This window comes from Plectrocnemia conspersa, unplaced genomic scaffold (assembly GCF_051122295.1).
Source record: "Plectrocnemia conspersa isolate PC_06_02 unplaced genomic scaffold, ASM5112229v1 ptg000010l, whole genome shotgun sequence".
NCBI classification, from domain to species: Eukaryota; Metazoa; Arthropoda; class Insecta; order Trichoptera; family Polycentropodidae; genus Plectrocnemia; species Plectrocnemia conspersa.
Window position 1 is genome coordinate 5434349 of NW_028277174.1, and position 23455 is coordinate 5457803.

The 23455-nt window shown below is 28.5% G+C and overlaps 4 protein-coding genes across 5 annotated transcripts; 2 read left to right on the plus strand and 2 right to left on the minus strand.

The window, feature by feature from the left end:
• Window positions 1-858: 858 nt before the first annotated feature.
• Window positions 859-2851, plus strand: LOC148230411 (osteopetrosis-associated transmembrane protein 1). Its single transcript, XM_088196261.1, has 5 exons — window positions 859-1014; window positions 1084-1385; window positions 1442-1671; window positions 1752-1923; window positions 2046-2851. Exons 1-5 carry the CDS (start codon window positions 944-946, stop codon window positions 2111-2113), a joined length of 843 nt encoding a protein of 280 aa, XP_088052387.1. The 5' UTR covers window positions 859-943; the 3' UTR covers window positions 2114-2851.
• Eaf6 (chromatin modification-related protein EAF6/MEAF6) lies at window positions 2847-6848 on the minus strand. Of its 2 annotated transcripts, none has more exons than XM_088196259.1 (4): window positions 6550-6848; window positions 6276-6479; window positions 6162-6198; window positions 2847-3732 (listed from the first exon to the last, which is right to left on the minus strand). In XM_088196259.1, exons 1-4 carry the CDS (start codon window positions 6751-6753, stop codon window positions 3269-3271), a joined length of 909 nt encoding a protein of 302 aa, XP_088052385.1. In that variant the 5' UTR covers window positions 6754-6848; the 3' UTR covers window positions 2847-3268. The 2 variants fall into 2 exon arrangements, with proteins under 2 accessions (XP_088052385.1, XP_088052384.1); XM_088196258.1 differs by having other exon boundaries at window positions 2847-3735.
• A 1202-nt stretch (window positions 6849-8050) lies between these two features.
• Pex2 (peroxisomal biogenesis factor 2) lies at window positions 8051-9378 on the plus strand. The gene is made up of 5 exons (XM_088194097.1): window positions 8051-8199; window positions 8265-8342; window positions 8411-8836; window positions 8900-9127; window positions 9196-9378. The coding sequence occupies exons 1-5, from the start codon at window positions 8149-8151 to the stop codon at window positions 9277-9279; spliced, it is 867 nt and encodes a 288-aa protein (XP_088050223.1). The 5' UTR covers window positions 8051-8148; the 3' UTR covers window positions 9280-9378.
• A 1560-nt stretch (window positions 9379-10938) lies between these two features.
• LOC148230414 (uncharacterized) lies at window positions 10939-23012 on the minus strand. Its single transcript, XM_088195424.1, has 4 exons — window positions 22917-23012; window positions 20325-21521; window positions 14708-14807; window positions 10939-11799 (listed from the first exon to the last, which is right to left on the minus strand). The coding sequence occupies exons 1-4, from the start codon at window positions 22929-22931 to the stop codon at window positions 11678-11680; spliced, it is 1434 nt and encodes a 477-aa protein (XP_088051550.1). The 5' UTR covers window positions 22932-23012; the 3' UTR covers window positions 10939-11677.
• Window positions 23013-23455: the final 443 nt, after the last annotated feature.

Consider the following 23455-nt stretch of genomic DNA (forward strand, 5'->3'; position numbering starts at 1 on the left):
GACGCTTACCACCCGTGTTCAGATGCTCAGCATGGATACGTGAAAGGTCCGTAGCAAAAGAAGCACTCGGTGACGAAGAAGAATTGTCACCGGAAAATTTGGTCCATCCGTGTTGTGGGATGAACAGGCGTGGCTAGCGTGGGTGGCATTTACGGCAACCATGATGTCCAAAAATATATAAGAAGAGCGGTGCATAAGCTAACCACCCCGACAACCCTCATCGACGATATGAAGCGTTCTTAGTGGTTTTGCCTTAAAAAGGCATAGACTTTACATCCACCACCTTAAGTGGCTAATGGATTTCCCTCCCTCACAAAAAAGGCACATTCTCTTAGCGACTTTGGCGGGCTCGCATGGCCAGTGCAGCTTCGTGCACTGTTCATCCATTTTTATATATTAAACATGTAACATAATATATACCTTCAATAAAAAACTACTGCAACGGTACAATCTGTGTCTAATTGCCACCCGTCACCATCCATCACCAAACATTTAATTTTATTTATTTTGCGAGATTTTACTTTCAAGCTAAGATAATATTTTACGGACTGGGTATTGTGTCATTGAGTCGCATTATAAATAAAATACATTTTTGCTTTCTTAGTAGCCGCTTATTTAGTTTTAAAAACACTCACTAAAAATGTAGCAATATTCACGTATATTTTATAATTAAACAGCAAAAAAAGCAACACAATTAAATTTATTAGTTAGTTAGTATTTTTAATAGTGAAATGCGATAAAAAAACTAACTAATAAGTTTTCATATGTATTTATGTAACAAAACGTTGAACAAGTACCAATTTATTTTTAAATCTTATACAGTTCATGGTCACAAAATATCGCATTATCGCCAAATTTAGTCGTACAGCTGATAAGCCTTAGTGACGTTTTAGTTGTCATTGTTTCGCCTAGCAATGCTTTACAAATATGTTAAAGCAACAAGATGATTTCTCTATCATTCCTTCATCACAAAAGTGCTATTCTATATTTTATCCTATCCGTCAGTTTTACTGAGTGAGTAATAAATTAATAATAAATTGTAACATGACACCAATTATAAATTAATATATTCCATTGCTCTAGCGGTTTACACTTGAGGGAGGAAGTCAATTTACTGACGTCAGAATGTGACAACTTATTAAAAAATTTTGCTGATAGTTCGTCAAATTACACATTATGCGCCGTTCGTTTTTCGCATCCGATTCATGCATGCCAAAATTGTATCGAATATTATATGAGCGTAATAAATGTCCACAATGAAATATTAAACACGGAAGTCAACGGCACAAAGTGTAAAGATAAGTTGATCAATTTAGATCGACTAGAGATCATCGAGTCGACTTTTAATAATATTCGAGACATTTGGAAGAGAGGATATTGTGATAGTGAGTTCGATTAAAATAGTTTACTCTTAAATGCGTTTAATTAACATCGTTTTTAGAATGCTTCGAGTGGAATGACAGTATCCCGACTTTAAATAACAACACTGTAACTTTTCTCAAACAACATGAAGATACAATTAACTGCATTAAAACTCACAACAACGGTAGTAATGATACTAGCATAATATGCAAAAGTTGTATGACGGAGTACGCTATTTTGAATTCATTTTATGAGTCATTAAAAGAGACTAGCGAAACTGTGGGTATTTGTATGGACATTGTAGATTCGGTGAGTCACTGATAATATGAAATCAAAGTTCAAACGATTAGTGTATGATGAATTATAGATAAAAAAATAACTATTTTCAGATGAATTCCACTAGAACGATATGGAGCGATCAATTAAATTGTTGTAAATTAAGAAGAACGCCTGAATTTATTTTCTTAATCTGTACGGGCATAATAACTGCATTACCGGCATTATTTTATATTTACGCCAGATATTATTGTGAAATTTCATCAGAACCGACACCAATTAGCCGTTAGTATATGTATTTTTTTTAATTTCGTGTCAATAATTTATTTTTATATATGTAAAAGGGATTCTTCTCCTTTTCTAATAGATACCATTTTTAATAAATAATATATTTTTGTTTATTATAGAAAATCAAGCTGCTGAAAATCCAGAATCTCTTGGATGTGATCCAGGTGTGTCGCCTTCTAATACTTGAAGACAATAATCTCATATTGTTAAATTAATTGTGATATACTTAGTACAAGTTGGACTAAGAAAGCCTTTTTTAATATAGTGTACTTCAAATAAATATTTTATAATTAATTGAAAACCCCAAGGCAAGAATATTCTAATTGACATAAACTTAGATTCAAGATTCATATACATTTCTATATAGCATAACAAACAGTTTAAATGCCAAATATATATTGTCAAAAACATAAATTAACAGATACTTGTCATAAACGATACATTTAACTTTGGTAGAAAAGTATTACTTCTACGTCTTTCCATTTTCAAGCAATGAAATTGTGTTCATTTGAGAGAGCACATAAAACTTACTCCAGCTCCAGTATTTATAATAACCAATTTTCAATAAAAATAGTAGTTAAGTAGTTTTAGGATCTTATAATACCTTGTCAGCTTTAAAATGTGTTATCATTAGCTATAAAATATTTCAATGAAATGTATTCTATAAAAATATATACTAACAAAGCACATGATTGAACTAAACTCAACTGTAAATAATAAAAAAAATATTTAAAATTCATATACTAAATTGTGATAAGTCTATTAAAACTACATAAAAATTTATATGTGAATCAACCGAGTTTTCCATAAGTACAAATGTACCAAGACGGTGGTTCTCCAAAGACATAATTTGTATATAAAGGGATATGGCATTTTGATTTTTTGTGTTAAAATACTTTTAAAAATAAAATACTTGTAAGAACGATGTATAGTTTGTATTTAATATTCGATATTATATTAATCACAGTAGATAAGTCCCATGCATAATAATAATATGTTGAATAAACGTTTTTAAAAAAACTTTTTTTTACATTTTACACATCAATGGAATACAATCATAATTTAAGGATTCAAAATGTACAATTATATATATAAAACAATTTGATTAATTATAGTTCAGTAAAAACATTAATTCATTGATAATTTATTTTGAATTTAATAAACATTCCATACCAGATAATATATAACAATCCCCGGTTCTCATGCAACTGTACGAACCATATGATTCATGTATATGATTTGTTAAAACAAAGTTGATAATATAATTTTTTTTCAACTAATCGGTTTGTAACTATGTCTTTCATTACATACATATCATAAAATGAGTAACACTAGACAGAAATTATCTATGTCTAGCCTTTTTATTGTTGTTCTTTTTTGCACTTCCGCTGCTATTTGTCGACAACGCTTTGTGTTTAGTCACCAAAGAAGCGACGTCCGTTTTCGGAATCAATCCCAACCCCATAACGGATTCTTTTTCTTTCGGGGTGCTCGGTCTGTTATCGATGCCGGTAATTATCTTTTCTACGCTCATCGGCTTGGGTAATCCGGGAGTCGTCGGCAGTTTTTGCGACGAATTAAATTTAGTATTCGGAGCACCGCTGGGTGTTTTGTCTAAACTGTTGGTACCGTTGTGCGAGTGATGTTTGCCTACGCTCTTCTGTGCTGATGAATTGTGATTCTCGGTCGAATTGTGATTTGCACTGTGAGCGTTTTGCGCTAACGCATGCGATAGACTCATGCTAGTACCGATTTGAGTGTCTGAGGAGTCGTCGTTTGTTTGCGAATCTGTTTCGCTGTTCCTTTCTGCTGAAAACAACATATATAAAATTAAATTATCGAACCTAGTCGTATATAATGTACATGGACTTGATGTTTAAAATTTTCTGTAACAGTTACTTAGGGCGTTTTATGATATATTGCTGTCTTACAATTGACATTAAATAAAATTAAATAGTTTTTAAGGTATTAAAATTTTTAACTCTTTGATTGCTGAGCTTATGTATCACATAAAAAACTGTTATTTACTCTTGAAGCGAATACCCTACAGCGCATTAAAAATGTAACCAATTTCAGTGATGTCGTTATATTTAACAATTTTCGTCAAATTATCAAAAGCTGATATATCATATTCTGGCAACTTAAAAGGGTTAAACTAGGAGTAAATTTTTAACCTATACTTTTTCGCAGCATTTAGTGCTGGGACTGGAAAAGCAGCTTGAACATCACATCAAGTATTGTACATTAATTTGAATTAAAATCATAAAGTTGGAATAGATTTATATTTTGAAAACAAAAACTTTTTAAATAATAAGAACAATAACTTAATATATGGCTTGTATTTTTCGGGTCAGTTTTGATACAGTTATGGCCAGAATTTATATTACACGGTCAGAATATAAGCAGCCAAAATAAATATTAAATAGTCAGAATTTATATAAATTGGTCGAAATTTGTATTAAATATTATTTTTATCTAGGTGTTTTTTAGGGCCGACTTGATTGGTTGAGCTCGCAACATAACAAGCCAAGTGTGCTCTCCGCCACTCTGTGTTTATTCCTGCTTCGTTCGTCGCTCTGAATAACTTGGCATCCTACATACAATTAAATATATTCGTTGAGTTATTCATGGGGTATTCATTCATTATAACATTTATAACTATAACCCACATTATATTTATAAATGTTATAATTTATTTTTAATTCATATGATCATCCTATATTTTTATTCTGATTGTATGCTATTTTTATTCTAACCATTTGTTATTGATTCTGACCATGAATAATATAATTATGACCGTTTGATGTCTATTCTGATCCTGAATAATATAATTACGACCAGGCTGTTAACCCTTTGTGTAGTGAGTTGAATTATACACATCTGTCATTTGTTAGTGAAACACCTGGGAGTGAGTTAATTGTATGTATTTTTCCCTAATTATTTCTGTTGTCATTTATTAAATATTATTTTATATTGCATTTACAGAAAAAAAATCAGCGATTCTTAGCGTTTTATTGCTTTAATTTATTTTACTACTTTTTTGTATTTGTATGTTTTAATAATTTATTTAAACATTTTTCTATTATCAAATTTTGTTAATTTATTTTACATGTTTATTATATATTAATCGACGTTGGGATTTTTTTATATCAATACGAAGACTTTTTATAAAATATATTTTGTTATGTTTATATATTTCGTACTCTTTAATTTAATGGTATAAATTTCTATAGAATTCATTTAAAATTAAAAAAAATATTTTTATTTATTATTTCTTCAGTTATATATTATATGTATGTATATATGTATGTTAATATTAACTATGTGAGGTACCTCAAAGCAGTGAAAAATCGACCACCGTACATGTACGGCGATACTCCACAAAAGCTTAATAAAATTCTGACCTTTTAATTTGTTGCCTTAATAAATTAGTTTCTAAAATATATTTTCTACAACTTTGCAGGAAAGAATGTTTAAGTTATTAGAACTGACAGATTGAAACGGTAAACAATAATTGTAATTGAACATTTTAAGTTATAAGAAATAAAAGAGCAACTGTATTTTCGACTGCTCAGTGAAACATGTGAAAGCACCCCGAATTGAAGGTGAAAGTTAATTAAAATCATGACCTACAACTTGAGATATTGAAAGAATTCAATGCCATAGATATAAAGCGTAAATAGTTGAAAGAAGCAGATTGAAGATATTCTCTATTAAGACATTGCGACGTTAAGAGCCGCTGACTCACTTTTGCGTTATTTAACATATTGAATATTTTTTATTAGGTGTAAATATATTATATGTATTTGCAGTATAGAATGATTAATATATTGAATCAAATTGTGTTGTATTAAAAGTTTCCTTGTATAACACAGATAAAGATCTCACTGAATGGCATAGTAAACATGTATAGTCATAAAAGTTTTATGTTTCAATCATAAAACAGACAATAAAAGGCATCTTTGGTATTGTATATTTGATAGCAATAAAATACATTATTTTTTCTACAATTCGACATTGAAAAATTACCTAGCATATTCAGTAGTATGTAGTGTTAATAGAAAATATATTAAAGAACTTCCAGGTAAGTACAAGGAAATCATTTGGCATGATAAGAGTAGGAGAACTTACCAAAAGTTAATTATATTATGTAAATAAATGATTGTATACTCTTATAAAGCATACCGTTTGTTAGATATTTCAAATATCACTACTGAATGTATATAAAAATTTACCTTTCGGTTCAGTAGCATCTACTAATCCACTGACGGCCTAAAATTATAATACGATTCTTGTATTTATATATGTTTATATCATAATAAATAATTAGTGAGATGTGAAATTCTTACAGCCATCGACGTGATGGACGACTTTGAGAATAAACGTTCAGCCTCCTTGAATTTTCTGTTTCTTTTATCAGCTTTTGGATTAGTGCTTTTGTTAGTCGCTAAATATCGATCCCATCCTCTGATTATGTTGCCGTATAGCTGAGTATCTTCTAAATATGATCCTTCAAACGCATAAATCTGCCGTTCCAAATTTGCCAACGTTTCCTATAAATATTTTGATCAAGTATTATAATTTGTATACAAGTATTATAAAATTGTGGATTAAAATACGTACTGCTATTTCCGATTTGCGCTTGACCAGTTCGAGGAGGTCCTGACGCGTGTCTACGGGCGAAGGTCTCGCTTGAGGCGCGGTGGCGGCGCCACCGGTGCCTCCGCCCCCAGCTTGGGCGTTACTAGCTTTTGCGGGTCTGCCCGCTGGCCGAGAGCCTTTTCCTTCACCTCCTCCAGCGCTACCTACTCCTGGAGAATGTACCATGTCACGACTGTTTATTTGTAGAAAGTTGATATATGCGACGCGCCAAGCCGAGTGACAACAAGCGTCAGAACTGTCGTCTGGGTAATGTCGGTATTGCCACCCGAAAAAACAATATTCCTACTGATTCATTATAATTCATTTATTTAATTATTATATATTAAATTATTATTTTTTAAATTAAATTAGAGTAAGTAATACAAATAGATATTTTTAATTAGTGATGGACAAAATTTAGTATTTTGAACGGAACGAAAAAACCCGAGTATTTTGGATAATGTGCTTTTTATAAATAACCTAAAAAGTAATTAAACAATATCTTAGTTCAGTAAGGATCAGAAAGCGTAAATTCAATGTATTTAAACATAATTAAAACTTTTACAAAATTATTTGCCTGTTAAAAATTATGTATATAATACAATACAAAATTCTAATACATACAAATTAAAATTACAATATTTAGGCTTACCATACGTCCCGTCCCGGTTTCATAATATTTTTGAAGTGACATTTTTTAGCACTCACCAGCATCCTGCATTCCAACATAGCACATCTCAGCATCCCGGAATGCACAAAAAGTTGTTTGTTCCAGTTCAGAGTTTTATTAATGATTATTAACTGCAGCGGAGAACGTTATTTTTTAACAATAAAATGATTTAAAGATTCTCACTTTAATGAACATTGAATGTGATTTACTCAAAGAAATTGATTTGAATAGTGTTATCTTTAAATTTGCTCATATCAAATCGAGAAAAGTTGCTATTTATTTTCTTTATCAAGAGGCCCGTGTCTCTTGATAATATATTCTACAGGCTCCACGTTAGCTTAATCCGATACTGGACAACAACGTATTTCGTCTAAACTTTGTAACCTAAAGCCCTACTTGACTAAAAACCCAATACAACGATATTGACAGTATTTCCTCTATGTGAAATAATAAATTATATTCAAAAAAGTATTGCAATGTTTGTATTTAAAAATGTATCAATCTGTTTTTTATATTTTTTATAATCTAAAAATTTTCCCATCGAAAATATAAATAATGAGTGAAAAATACACAAAATAGAATATAAAATATTTTTATAATAATTTCTGCCGTAAAATCTTGTGTTTGGGTTATAGAGTATTCAAAACAAAGGGCAATTACGATTTTTAAAGTATTTCTTAACTAGTTTTTAAAAATCGTCGAAGACTAAAAATAAAATAAAAAAATAATTTAAATTACATTATCGATATTTAAATACAATTTAATATTAATTGTAATTATTTAAATACATACATATTTTTATGGAATGTTCATGGACAAAAAAATACGTGTTATAGCAAAATGTGCTTTGACGTTTGTTCGATCAAAGTCTATCTCAGATAGAACTAACCAAAATACACATAAAAAATGTCATGACAATGTCTAAAATGACATCTAATAATTATGTTCCTAGAGTTACGCAGGTAAATATATTATTTTGAAATGAATTATATTATACATTTTTATTTTGTCATTGTTTATCTTGTAGTTGGATGCTTTGCAATTGGACGAAGAAGTGATTGAAATTTTAAAGAATCAATTGCTCGAATCCACAAGATTCTTATCAGTGCGTAAATAGTGTAATATTTTGCATATTTAAACTCGGTAATTGATTATTTATATTGTTATTTTCAGCCTACTATCTTAACACCGATTGGACCAGAATTAGAGTTTTTCCTCAGATCGATCGTTTTTAATTTCTCAATATTTAAAAATGCCAAAACATTTGGTCAGCAAATGCTTTCTTTAAAATATGACGACACATTTTTATCGAAGAGTAAATTATATTGGTTCTTTGGTTATACAATTTTGTTGAAATATGTTAAAGATCGCCTATTTCTTTCGTACACATCAAATAAAATGGCACAAAGTTTAATTTCGAAAGTAGAGAAGTTCCAAGTCATCGGCGAGTTTTTAAACACGATAAGATTTTTACAAACCGGTCGAAATTGCACTCTGGTCGACTATATACTAAATCTTGAAATGTCTAGTGAGAAGGCCTTTAGGAATCAATACACTGATTATGCTTGGACTAGAGAATTGCTATGGAATAGCTTCATTGTATGACTTATATTACTTATAAAATTGCTAATTTTATATGACAGATTAACATATTTGTTTTAGGAAGTCTTCGGTGTTTTAGTACCATTGTTGCACTCGAATACAGTGAAGAGAGTAATTAAAGATAGATTATTATCAAAGTTTATGCGAACCAAAGTTTCAAATCAATCGTCATTTATAAATAATTCACCGACTTTTAATGCGAATACAAAATGTGCAGAATGTGGAGGAAATCCGATCTTACCTCATTATATGGGATGTGATCATATTTTTTGTCAATATTGCTTACAAGTAAGTATACTTTTTATAGTTTAATTTCTAATATATTATTGTATTAATTTTATAATATTTATTTACAGGCACATAAGTTAAATAATCCAAATTATAAGTGTCCAAAGTGTGACTTTTATAGTCCGACCATAAAGCGAGTACCTTCGGGTTAGTTAATTGATGCTTAGAGAAATTTTATATATTTTGAATGCACTTAAAATTATTCTTAATTGTTATTTAGTTAATAAATATTATTTATCAAAGATTAAAAATATTTTTCATTCATAGTTTTATGTTATTCCCAGCTTCGACACTAACAGGGTTATATTTACACCCTTTATTACTTTTGCATCGTTTTATAGATCATTACCGATGCTCTGTATGAAATGATAAACGACGTTAAATACACTGATCCATATCTCTATCACTTATTGTTATTGACTCATCCTCTCCTTCATAATCGATTTTTTTATTTTTTTACTTCTATAAGATGATTTAATTCCGGTATTAGGTCACAAATTCTATCGTAACTTCTTTTCCTATGACAATGTTTTTGCAAATCCTTCGTTTCTATATTTTTTTCTCAAGAATTCATTCAGTTCTTGTAAATGCTTTATAGCTAAATCTATATGAATTTTAGAACTTTATTCTTGTTCTTCTTATTACTTTGATATAATAAACACTTATATATTAATCTATGTATATTACAATTACTAACATATTTATATAATTGATGTTTGTTTATATTTGTACATCGTATGATATCTGTAAATCAGACAGCTGTCAATAATCAAGCGTGTTCAAAATATCAAATGCAGGGACTTTTTTCAACTTTTTATTGGTGGGGGGAGGGGAGGAAACAAAGGTTGTCCTGTAAGTGATTGTTTTTTTAATATTTCTTATTATTTTTCAAGCTCAAGTTCAGTCCCTGTTTAGAATCCAAGTTAAAAGAAATAAAATCGTACCATAGACATTTTATGACAATATTACGACTTACAATAAGTGAGAATCGAATGAAGCATATCTAAACCGAATTTTGACCAATAGGAGAGCGCGAAAACAATCACTTTTTAGAGGTCAAAAATTCACGTCAAAAGCAATAAAATCGTGCCGTCGCAGTGGGATTGCTCGATAGCGAGCGTCGTGCTAATTGTTTTTTCGCTCTCCTATTGGTCAAACTTTAGTTTAGATACGCTTCAATCGATTATCTCCTGTTGTAAGTCGTAATATTGTTTTAAAATGTCTAAATGGGAACGCTAGGTAACCGAGGGTTTTCACTGTAATGACGATGGTACGATTTTATTACTTTTGACGTGGATTCTAAATCCATTGAATTTGACAAGAAAAATTGCATTTAAAGTTTAATGATTATGATATGTTCGCACTTATATACTATTTTACAGTTAGAGGAGATGCTTTGCTCTTCCTACTCTCGATTGCCTGTCCAATATGATTATGTTACTGCCGACTATTATTCAAACAGCTAGAGATTTGTCATTATTGTATCTGGAAACTTGTGATTTTGTTATTTGCCAGGCAAATTCAGCTAACCATGCGACTTTGTATTGGACTGTACTTTGTATTTGTATCGAAAGTATATTATTTGTTTAGGTCTATTTACAAGTCGTCCTAATCCTCCCAAATAGGCGATCGATACGTGGGCTTGTATAATTTCATAAAAATAAACATAAATGTTATCAGCAAGTCGCAAATAACCATAGATATTCACCAACATGAAACGATTTTTATGTTCTATATATTATATTTTTACATTTTATTTAGAGAAATCTTTGATAAATCTGTGGTTTTCAAATATTAAATCAAACATCTGGTTAAGAAAGTAAAACGATTTATTATGTAAAAGTATAAAATATATTTTTATAATGTGCTTTACATAAAATTAAAAATAAGAGATATGACACTCTTTATCACATTTTAAAATTAAAATACATGTAAGGATTTATATACAATTAATGATTATAAAATGATTAAATCTAAAATATATGGTAACCATGCAGTTGTACCGTGTGTCGATAAATCATAATTATAAAATGGAAATGATATAAATAAGGCTATGTTAATATAATTAAATAAGTTTATAAATTAATTTACACGCCAATGATAAAATAATGAAGTACATATAAGCTAGGAGTTTTTTTTGCGCCTTAAACGATTTTTCTATCTGAAACATTGTTACACAACATAGAATGAACATGCTCGATGATATAGCCAGATAGAATTCCATCGATCGTATTATGACAGGTGAAATTGCTACTTCCTTCGCCACTTAATTACATTGACAATCTAAAAGCGCGCTCCTAGCATCTGGTGTGATATGAAATAAAAGCGATTGAGAGAAAAAAAAGCAGTATCATTACTAACATGATCGAAATACCGCAATGTCTAGTGGAAATTGCTAAAGAGGTCGCACAGTGACGAAATGTAGAAGTTCGATCTAGTAGGCGGTACATGTTGAGATAAAAAATATATTACATCTAAAGCTTCTGAGTATGTAAGGTACACGAGTTAAACACCTGTGTTTTTGTGGTGTTGTTTTTTTATTTTATATTATTAATGCTGGGTCACTGAGCCATCTTTGCTGTTGCTGACGGTTGCGTGGAATCCATTTTGCCAGTCAGCTACGTAGTCTACTGTGCGGACTGAACCATCAGGTTCCACCAAAGAGTATTGTCCTGAAATATAAAAGTATAATATAAGAAGCAATTCTTCAAATTTTTCAGACTTATGAACAGAGATTCGTAGAAAGGACGATTTATTGACAAATTTGACTTTGATTATTAAATCAAGAAATGACCATTATAATATTTGCAACTTAGGATAATGATTGTGTTACAATATTTATTTTATAAACTAATTTTATGATTTAAAATAAATATAAACTATGGAAAATTTGGATTTAAAAAATAAATTTATGAGGGAAAAAAAATGGTATAAGTTTAGTTTCTATAACAAAATAGTTTATAATATCAGTTCATATAAGACAATAAATGTTATGCTGGAAAATGTAAAGGTAAACCCAATTTTGACCTCAGAACCAAAACAAAATTTGTGTATTTATGTAGTGGAAACATTATACTTACTTCCCAGGATAACATAACTGATCAAATCCGACTAAAAATATTAAAAAGTACTCATAAAATAGAACAAGCTTAAATTTTTTAAGTAAAAATCAAATTTGTTTATTTCACTATATAGTTTTTTCCTTTAAATGTAGTTAGTAAGAATTCTTGTTTTGGTATAACTTTAATAGTTGAATTAAATATGTTAACAATTAATAGTTTGAGGTGTGTTTCATAAACGAATTCACAATAAAAATCTCTTATTTTAATCAATGCTCGTGATGCGAAGTAAATTATGAATCAAATTGGTCGCGTAGTTTGTGTTTGACAGCCAAGAATGGACGACACATTTTGTCACGCTCGGCGTTTTTTTATTTTAAAAATGACATTATTGAAGGTATGTAAATGTGGAAAAAACTTTTAGCAATGGTGCAATTTAAAAAAATGTTTACGAATTGTAAAAATACTTTTAAGAGTCAAAGAAGCAGTGGCGTGAGGGGGCGAGGGGAGCGGGCAGCCCCGGGCGGCACTTGATTGGGGGCGGCATATTCGCGATGGGATCGTCTAGTGTGGTTTTTAACCCTGAATGCACTCATATTATTATTATTATATATATATATATATATATATATATATATATATATATATATATATATATATATATATATATATATATATATATATATATATATATAAATAGCAGGAGCTTAACAATATCCAATTAATTATTTTAAGAAATGCTGATTTTATGACCCTGCAAAAAATGTATGTGGAGGAAGTCAAATTTAAGGATCTCCCCGGGTGGCACATACTAAGCTACGCCACTGAATGGAAGCGCCTTGAAGTGCCGTGAGCAAAAAGTACGTCAAGTCCAATCGAATTTCAAGGTTTCACTTACTGTTTCTTTTTCGATTATAACGGCTTAGTTACCAACGAAAGTTAACTGCTAGGTTGTAGCACCTTGTATCACCTTGCAGTTTTACACAATAGGGCGTGCTTAAGGAAATACAAATAAAACGACCAGAATTGAAGGCAAACAAGTTTTGAATTATGCAAAACGATCACAATTGTAAATTTTTGGACAAAATTGACATCGTTGGGATGCAGCAGCGATCTTATTCATCAGATATACCTTCTGTGATTTTTTTCGGTTTGTAACCATCACTTATTAAGCTAAAGAACGTATAAAAATTTAAAAAAATATTTTTTATTCATGATATAATAGCACTAAAGATGCTGAAAATTATATAAAAACAGCTAAACACAGTAAAAATTAATTCAGAGATAGATTTATTTTTATTATTATAAAAAAGTATTTAAAGAAATTCAAAGACATAAATAAATTTATTTCAAAGCTTTTGCAAATTATTTTTATTGCTACTATAATTTTTTCTATTCCTATATTATAACACTACTTCTAATTTATCGCATTAAATATATATATACATATATATATATATATATATATATATATATATATATATATATATATATATATATATATATATATATATATATATATATATATATATATATATATATATATATATATATATATATATATATATATATATATATATATAATTCTAATTGATCGAAATATATTTATTACCATTAGAAAATATAATTTATCCATACTACATGATTATTTTCTACAGATATTATTGTAATACTAAGGCATTATAAACTGCTAAAATATTGTTGTATTTTATAAAATGTGTGATTACATTGTTGCAGTATTTGTATTTATCTTTAGCCCTAAATCTGACATTATGTTAATACTTAAATGTATATTTATAATTGTTAAATAAATAAAGCAAGATGGTGATCTTATTCCTAAGATATTTTATATTGAATAATCCACAATTAATTTTATGCGTTACATACGGATATCGACAATTATTAAATTATTATAAAAGTCGGTCCGATTCAATTAAAGTTTTTTATGATTTTATGAAACTGAATAGATTTCGAAACTTACATAAAAATTAATAATTGTAATTTGTCTGTACATTTATAATTTTTTTTTAATATAATGTAAAAAGAAAAAATAATTTAATATCTAAGCAATGTAATAAATTCATAATCAATATAAAATATTTAAAGCACGCGTTTCCAAAAATATTAACCGAGAGTGAAAACGTGATTTATTGACCGACATTTTTATCGTATTAAGGACACTTACATTTAAATATAAACCCTGTCATACCCGTTTGTTATAAATAGCACTTTCTTACCAGTAAGAATTTGCAAAAAAACTCGTTGTTCTGTTTTAATATTATTATCGAATCAGTCAATTACATCAATGATACACAGCAATATTTACAACAAAAAAACTAATAAAAATCAGTGAAAGATTAATAACTATACAAACATTAACCATTGCGTAAAAGCGGTTAGTAAAACTATACGTATTACCAAATATCGCTACGGGCGTTTCGCGAATATTAAATTATTATTGGTATTTGACAGCTGATGTATTTATTGGTTCAGTTAAATTTAACCATAAAAATGAGTTTACCTTTAACGACATCTCCATCTCTTTCTTCTTTTTGATGTTTTTGATCACCAGTGTGTGGATCGTTTACTGAATATTCGAAGGCGTATCTCGGATGTTCGTCCTGAAAACAGCATTTAAAATAAATATATTTATTGGGAGTGTAATGTAATACGTTTTAATGGAAAGTTAATCATGTATATAATTTGTATCACGTATGTGTATAATGATTTCCTTTTAGATCACTCTTGAGTATTACATAACTCGCAGTTAATTGAAACGAATAGTTATGGTAGTAATTTACGAAAATAAATAGAACAAACATTCAATCATTCACTAACACAGTAGTAATGATTTTATATTGAAGAGGAAAAAACCCATTAATTCGTATAAATCAAGATATCTTTTTGCGATGGGTGCAATTAAGAAAATGAAAGTCAAATGCGTTTTGATAATTGAATTTAGCATTACTTTGCAAATTAGAAATTAGAAAAGTGTGTCAAAACATGTCTTAATCTATTAATATTTTATTAGATTTACGTTCCGTCATATTTACATATGTGCATATTAATCATTTTAAGGCGTTACAAAAGAGTAACTACAATCAAGAACTACTAAGTTAGTACTGAGACAAAACAGTAACTATTTTATAAATAATAAACTTTCAAGCAATATATATCACTATAAACGATTCGATTTTTTTGTTACATCACAATTTTCATTCGTGAGATAAGAAACATCAAACTAATTAGTGAGAAACTTGAAAGAATTCAATATATGTAAATCAGTGGCATATGTATATTTTATTATATATTACAGTTTACAATCGATATATGTAACAATGTACGATCAAGTTTGATTTTATTTGTATTATTCATCATGATATTCACACTTGAGATTAGGAAAATCTACGAAAACCTAATCTGTGATAATCGATCGGAATTATGTTTATATAATAATCGCTTATTACAATAGAAATTGTAAAACATTAGGGTGCATATGGGATTTGAACCCAGATCAGGACTATTGTGCTGGTTTGAAAAAGTTTTTTAATCAGAGGAACAATGGCGTTGCTATGGGGGGCGGAGGAGGCGGGCCGCCCCGGGCGGTACTCACTTGGGGGCGGCATATTCGCGATGGAATCATCTAGTGTCACAATAATCAATTTATTATTTTAATAAATGCTGATTTTATGACCCTGCAAAAAAATGTATGGGGGCGGCTGCAATTTTAAGGATTGCCCCGGGCGGCACATACCCTAGCTACGCCACTGTAGAGGAAATATATATATAAATAGTTTAATTTATATTTAAAATATTTTATAATATATCAAAAATATTTATTTAATAATAAAAATATTTTTATATTACAAAATAAAGATATCTTTAGTTAACTTTTATTTTATAGAAAGATAAACTTTAAGATAACTTTCTTATTACAAATATTCACTTGAAATTAATCATGTGTTTTTAATAGCTATTTAATACTATTTTTATTTATAATTCTTATTGACACAATAAATAGAAATACAGAACTAATGCAAAAACATTTTTTTTATATTATTCCTAGCATTTAACACTAAATTTTTTTTTATAATCTATGATAATTAAATAAGAAAGTAATTGAAAAAATCAAGCATGGTCAAATATCATGAATTGAGATTACGAGATACAAATCATATTATTCGATTTTATACTTCACTGCAAATAATTAAAATGACATAACCTATTTTTCCTACTGATGTTTATAATTTTAATTTATGACTATGGAAAATTAAAATATATAAATGCTTGTTTTTTTCACGTTCTTTGGCAAAAATTTTTAGGAAAATACTGGGGTCTTACGTGTTATACATTAAAATTTGTAAACCCATGTAGAAAATAAAAAAGGACTTTATAGAATATTTATGTTCTTTAAAATCACTGTCAATGAAATCGACGGTATATATTCTAGGTTTATTATAATCATATTAAGTTAATAAAAAAATAATACAACCATGTAAGCTCAGTATAACAAATTATTCATTAGCGGAAGGATTCAAAGAAAGTAAGTTAATTTGCTGTATATTTAATAGTATTAATAAGTGCATCTTAATATACTTCTACTATTAAAATTAATACAGTCAACCGAATAAGAGACGTGGTATTTAAAAACTATTTATATATAAATTATTGTAATATATTCGATACTCGCATAAGCAATAGCTTATTTTTTTTTGAGAACGTCAAAATCAAATAAACGTCAATTAAAACACCTGACAATCGCAATTCGTTTCACACTTCGTCACAAGCGGAAACTTTGATGTGAATGCATGTATTTACAATATGTAAAACTCATAATGAATATGAAAGTGAGCAAAAAATCGTTTTCGACAAGTGTAGAGTCGCGTATCGAATCGCTCGAATATTCCGTGTATCACAGATAGGTACGATGTACGTATTCATGTTTTTAATCGATCAATGCAGGAAGTGTCATTTCATGTCTGGGTCAATGTAGAACAAAGTAAGGAAGTGTTTCAAGGTCGACGAGATTCATCATCATCACTTTCCCTCGCAACAATTGCGATCTTTCTTCTACATTCTTGGATTTATAGACTACGAATACGTTCACGGTATACGAACTAATTGCTTCTGCTTATTGTGGATAGAACTCAGTTTTTTTTTTGTTAAAGTTTGTTGTACTCGTACGTTTATTGAATTAAAAGAAGAATGGGTTAATAAAAGAAAACGTACAAGCCAGTTACGCTTCGAATGAGAAAAAGTAAAAGAGTAGAAAATACTGCGAGTAACTTGTCATAATGTTATTGTTTAATTTTGGTTGCATAAGCTTAACTATCGTGAATATGAATGCTAATGTTATCCAAACATTAGGCATCAGAAAATTTAACGCAAATTTTTATTGGGCTATTTATTATTTTTTTGAGTCATTTAAACAGAATAAAACCCTCCAAAAATGTATTTTATAGATCATGAGAATTTTGATTATAATATAATAGACAATAAATATGTATTTTGTCTCTTATTGGCATAAAATTAAATATTTTTTGGTAAGATAAAGATAAAAGGACACCAAGTTTTGACAAAAAAAAGAGCTTGACGCTCACGAAAAACATTAAAAAGTACTCCTTTAATAGCACAAGCTGGAATTTTGTAAGTAAAAAACAAATCTGCTAGTAACTGGGAATAAGTGAGGTACAGACCATATAGTTTTTTTTCTTTTAAAGATAAAGTTCTTATTGTCCTCAAAATATGATGAAGTATTTATTTCATCAAATATATTTATAAATGTCTCTCTGGTATACATTGTGTAATATGTAGTTAAAATGACACTACACGATTTTTTTGTATAGATCGTTATCACAAAATATAAATGCCACAACCGAATATAAATGACAAATTCATTATTAATGTATATTATTAGATATGAATCAGATTAAATAAATCACGCATTACAAGTTGCCATAAAAATTACAAAAAAAGAATAGAAGTCAAATATTTTTGTAGAATAATTTTTTAAAGAATTTTATTTAAATTCATAATTTGTATTTATATATATATATATATATATTTTTATTTATATGTATTTATTTATTTAATAATTAATAGTTTTAAATTTTTATGTAAATATGTTACAATATATGTAGAGAACTATTATATTTTTTTACATGTAAATTAATAGTTTTACTCTGATATTAATTATCATTCAACAAATTACTATATTTTATCAAATCAAAACTGTTGATATATCGAGGAAGCTTAGCAAAAAATTAAATTTAAAATTTGCCCAAAATATTAAATCTTTGTATAGACATAAAATATAGCTTAAAATAAGTATAATATTTTTTTAAATATTAATGCATATAATATATAATTATTTATTTAAATATTTTTTTAAAACTATTTTTCTAAAATATCAATAAAACTTACTATAAATATAATTTAAAGTTATCTAATAATATTAAATTTTATATTTGTGAACATAGTAAAATATGAACTTATATTTCGATATCCATTTTTTTAAATTCAAAAAGTCAGTTTATAATTTTGAATCTTATTTTTTGGGCAAGAATATTTTTAAATTGTGTACTTTTGGTTCTATGTGATTTTACATACATATAAAATTTAAAATAAAAAATATTAGAAAGCTTTAGAAAATAGCTAAAGTTTTTATAACTGACGGCCTAAAGAAAAAAATATAATAATTTTTCAAAACATATATTAAATTCACTAAAAACAATTTACAATATTTTTTTATATATTATGTTTGATTTCTAAATTCAATTTTGTTGTAAAATAATACAAAAATGTATGTCAAAGATAAATTTTCTGTAATTTTATTTGATTTTTATTTTATTATTAATATTGATATTATACTTAGATTTATAGCTATAAATACTAGTTTCACTAGTATTTATAGCAAAAGCTATAAATACTAGTGAAACACTATTTTTATATGTCAATACAAGAAACACAAAAAAGAGAGAAACATATCATATAAATGAGTTTCCAAATACTTTTAAATTTTGCATAGTTATAATTTACTTTTTTACTGCATATGATTTTTTTGGAAATAAACGAAAGACTATATTAAAAACTATGCAATGAAAACAGAAAAAATATTCAATATTACCTTCTTTAAAATATAGTAAAAATAAAAATTAAGTAAAATTTCGGTTTTTTTAGAAAATCGATTTTAGTATTTTTAAAATTAAATTTAAAAAAATTAAATTTCAATCCAATTATTATTGTAAAATCTATAAAATAATTCTTTAACCTCCACTGTTTCATAATTATGTATATATTTTTAAGAAAATCAGTTTATCCTTTCGGGGATATCAAAAATCGTGAGTTCCTTTTGGTGTAACTTTCATTATCTTTTCAGTTAGTAATATATAAAATCAATAAAACCAAGCTACATACAAAACAATTATTGTTATGCTAGAAAATGTGAGGTAAACCCAATTTTAGCCTTAGATCTAAAACAAAATTGGTGTACTTATATAGTGGAAACATTATACTTACTTCCTAGGATAATTGGAGCAAAATAAAAATGGAACATTAAGAACTTAGTAATGAAAACAGAGAGAAACATTAAATATTCCATTTTTTAAATATATCAAATTTATTGTCAAAAATGTTGCTTTAATATAATTTTATAAATGAAAAAAAGCTTATGTATCAATTGTGTTACTGTACTATTTTTAACAGTATTTCTTAGTCAATTAAAACTATGTAATTGGCTCTTCTTACCCCGAATGCTTTTTATAAATATAATCGGAAAACTAGCCAAAACAGAAAGAAACTTTTTTTTAATAAATCAAATATATGGCAAAAAATGATGCTGATGAATTAAAAACTGTAAGTCACAAATTAAGTTGCAGTACTATTTTTAACAGTATTTTTTTGTTAGCTATATGTAAAATACTGTCAGTTATGATACAATTTAAATGAAAATTTAACAGTTTTTAAAACGTTAGTTACTTTTTTTTTCAGATACTATTTGAGCTCAAGATGATAGTATTAGAATAACTAAAAAGTACAAAATCAAATCATAACTATTGTTTAAAAATATTTGTCTTTAGTTTAAAAATATATTTTTTGGAAGCTATAACTAATATATAAAATAAATAATATCTACTTACGTAATAGTCGAGTTGTTTTGTGTGAACGTTCTTGACGATGGTCAGTGGTGCTTTTGCCACTGGAGCAGAAATATATTGAGAGGCCACAGCTGGAGCAGCAGAAACCACCTGTTTTACATAGCTGGGAATTGGAGTGACTAACTGATTAACAACTGGAGCAGGAGATTGGACGTATTGAGTCACGGCCGGAGCAGGAGTATGCACATATTGGGTAACTGGAGCTGGAGCTGGAGCGTATTGTTTATAAACAGGTTGAGCAACAGCAACAGCAACAGCAGGTTGTGAGTAGTGTGATACAGCAGGCTGAGAATAGTGTGATACAGCAGGCTGAGAATAGTGTGCTACAGCGGGTTGAGAATAATGAGCTGCAGCAGGTTGAGAATAGTGAGCTGCAGAAGGTTGAGAGTAATGAGAAACTGCTGGTTGAGAGTAGTGAGCAATAGCAGGTTGAGAATAGTGTGATACAGCTTGTTGAGAGTAATGGGAGACTTCTGGTTGAGAATATGCAATTGCTGGTTTAGCGTATGTGGAATAGATTTGTTGAGCAGCGACTGGTGCTACTACTTTAGCAGGAGATACGGCATAAGAAGCAGCTGCGAAAGTCTGATGAGGAGCAGAATGAACTATGGGTTGAGAATACGATTTAACAGCTTCTACAGAATATGCGTTGGATACAAGAGGAGCTGCGTATTTGGGGATAATTGGAACAGCATAAGTTTTCTGTACTGGTGGAGCCACATATTTAGTCAGTAGAGGAGCTGCGCTAACTTTCGATATGACTGGAGCATGAGCATATGTTACAGTTGGACTTTGTACATATTTTGTTACTGGAGCTTGGTAAGAAGCGTATCCTGCGTTATAGCTTGAAAGACCCGCTGAAGTTGAATATCCATGATGCGAAGGAATCTGTTTTGTGTATGTGGTTGCAGGTTGAGCTACTTGGAACAGCTGCTGAGGCTGTTGCACATACTTGACTCCAGATGCTTCTTTGGCATATGAAGCGTAAGAATTATAATTTGATATTATGGGAGATGCGTATTTGATTCCGCTTGTAGTGAGCTGAACGGAAGGAGGAGGATAGGAATAACCGCCTTGGTTGTTATCCGTACAATCGTGAGGAAGGATTACGTCAGGGTCGTAGTGTGCCATTCCATAGTTCGGAACCAGCAGCATCACCATGAACAATCCCTTCATGATCTGCAATTAAAAAATATTTACATTACAAAGAAATACAGTGAAAGTGTTTCAATTCGCACGAGATGAATACAATCGAACTGCTCTCGTCATTATAATAAATTTACTATGTAACATATTGCGATTTTTATGTATCAAGTGTAACTTTTTTGCATATTCTCACAGAGAGCAATAATTCAGATTTCGCTCGAAGTTCATTATCATCAATCATACGGCAAAATTGATTATAAAAAATAATTAGACACACACACGAGCATTAAGAGATTTCTATTCAGTCAATAATAATATATTATATGTGTAACGATCTGTGTTCACGTAATAAATTTAAGAAACAGATATTAGCGTTTGTGCTACAAGCTATAACTGTTATGTTTAAGTGAGCATATATACATAATTATGCAATGCTTTAAGCAACACACAAAAAATAAATTGTTACTGATAAATTACTTTATCAAAAAAGGTAAATATTAATAAAAAAAACACTAGCCTATTTTTCATAATTATTTTAAATAGTATATTTCTAGGAATATTTGCTGTATTCTAAAAATATCTTTCAAATAATTTATTAACAAATAAAAAACATACAAAACTTTATAATATATTTATGATTTAGCAATTAGTTGCTAAATCATGAATATAATTAGTTACAATAAAACTTCACTGACGAGAAAAGCAAAATTGAAAAATTACTGCGATATAATAAAAAAAGTGGTGTTAAGAGATTAAACCCAAAATGAATAAAATAATTAAGTATGACATATTTTAATTAGTATTAAGCAAAACTTGTAAGTCTAGGATTTATTTATTAAAATCTATGAATTTTCAATGTAAATAGTTAGTCTCAATTTAATTCATATTAATTAATTTAAGGCATATTTTTGAAGCTATTCTTTCAAAAAAAATTGTCAATTGAAAATTTAAAAATCTTAGATAAAACTTGGACTTAAATTAATTAAAATTATCTTATAAAAATGCAGTGAAATATATTTTGAAAAAACATAAAGCTACTAAATCTTATTTGTCTAAGAAAATGTTACTGTAATTTAAATCAATTTTAATGTAATCAAAAATAATTTATGTTTTAATAGAAACATAATTATTTATTATCTTTACTATATTTTATTTTTTTAAGCTCTCTAAACTTTTATCACTATACATAGTTTTAAAAGCGTATTTATTGCGCTTTGATTTAAAGCTCTCTTAAGTGTTTAATTTGACTTTTTAAATACAAATAACACTTATTCACTTAATATGGAAAAATTTGAGTGTTATATGAATATATTCCACAGAGCTTTTTCCTGGCGCCTATGCTCGAACGTCGAGCTTTAAGCTTTTGCCGTAACCTTAACCTTGTCGTCCGCACTGTTTAGTATAACACTTGAAAATCACTAGACTCACCTCGGCAAAAGCCATATCTGCTACTTGTCACTATTGATCGGGTTGTGAACGGTAAAAAAGAGTATGTGGCACGAGTGCTCGACACCGACTGACTCCGATCAAAAAGTTCTCCCTCGTTTATATAGTGGTCCACTTTGTTTGAGCGATGTCATAGCACCGCAGGAGTAACTCTTGTATTATTACGTTGTCCGTACATACTTATTATTTAATATGGACCATTCGATCGGGCCCCTCTCTGGCTCGATAATAGCTCAATCGTTTCAAATGGAATATGGCTGATTTTTTCTATTTTTCTAAAATTGCTGAACAGTGTCTTAATTGGATGTGTGAAAGGATTTAAGTGATACTGAACATATCATATAAAATATAATATATTTTATTTATTATGTAATATTAAATATTATATTCGTATATTGTCATAATTTACTGTAAATTTATTTGCTTTAAATATTATTTTACCTATATTTTTAATATTATAATAATCTTACTTTGTATATACATAAGTTTAAATTACACTAAACTACTTGAGAATGCATTTT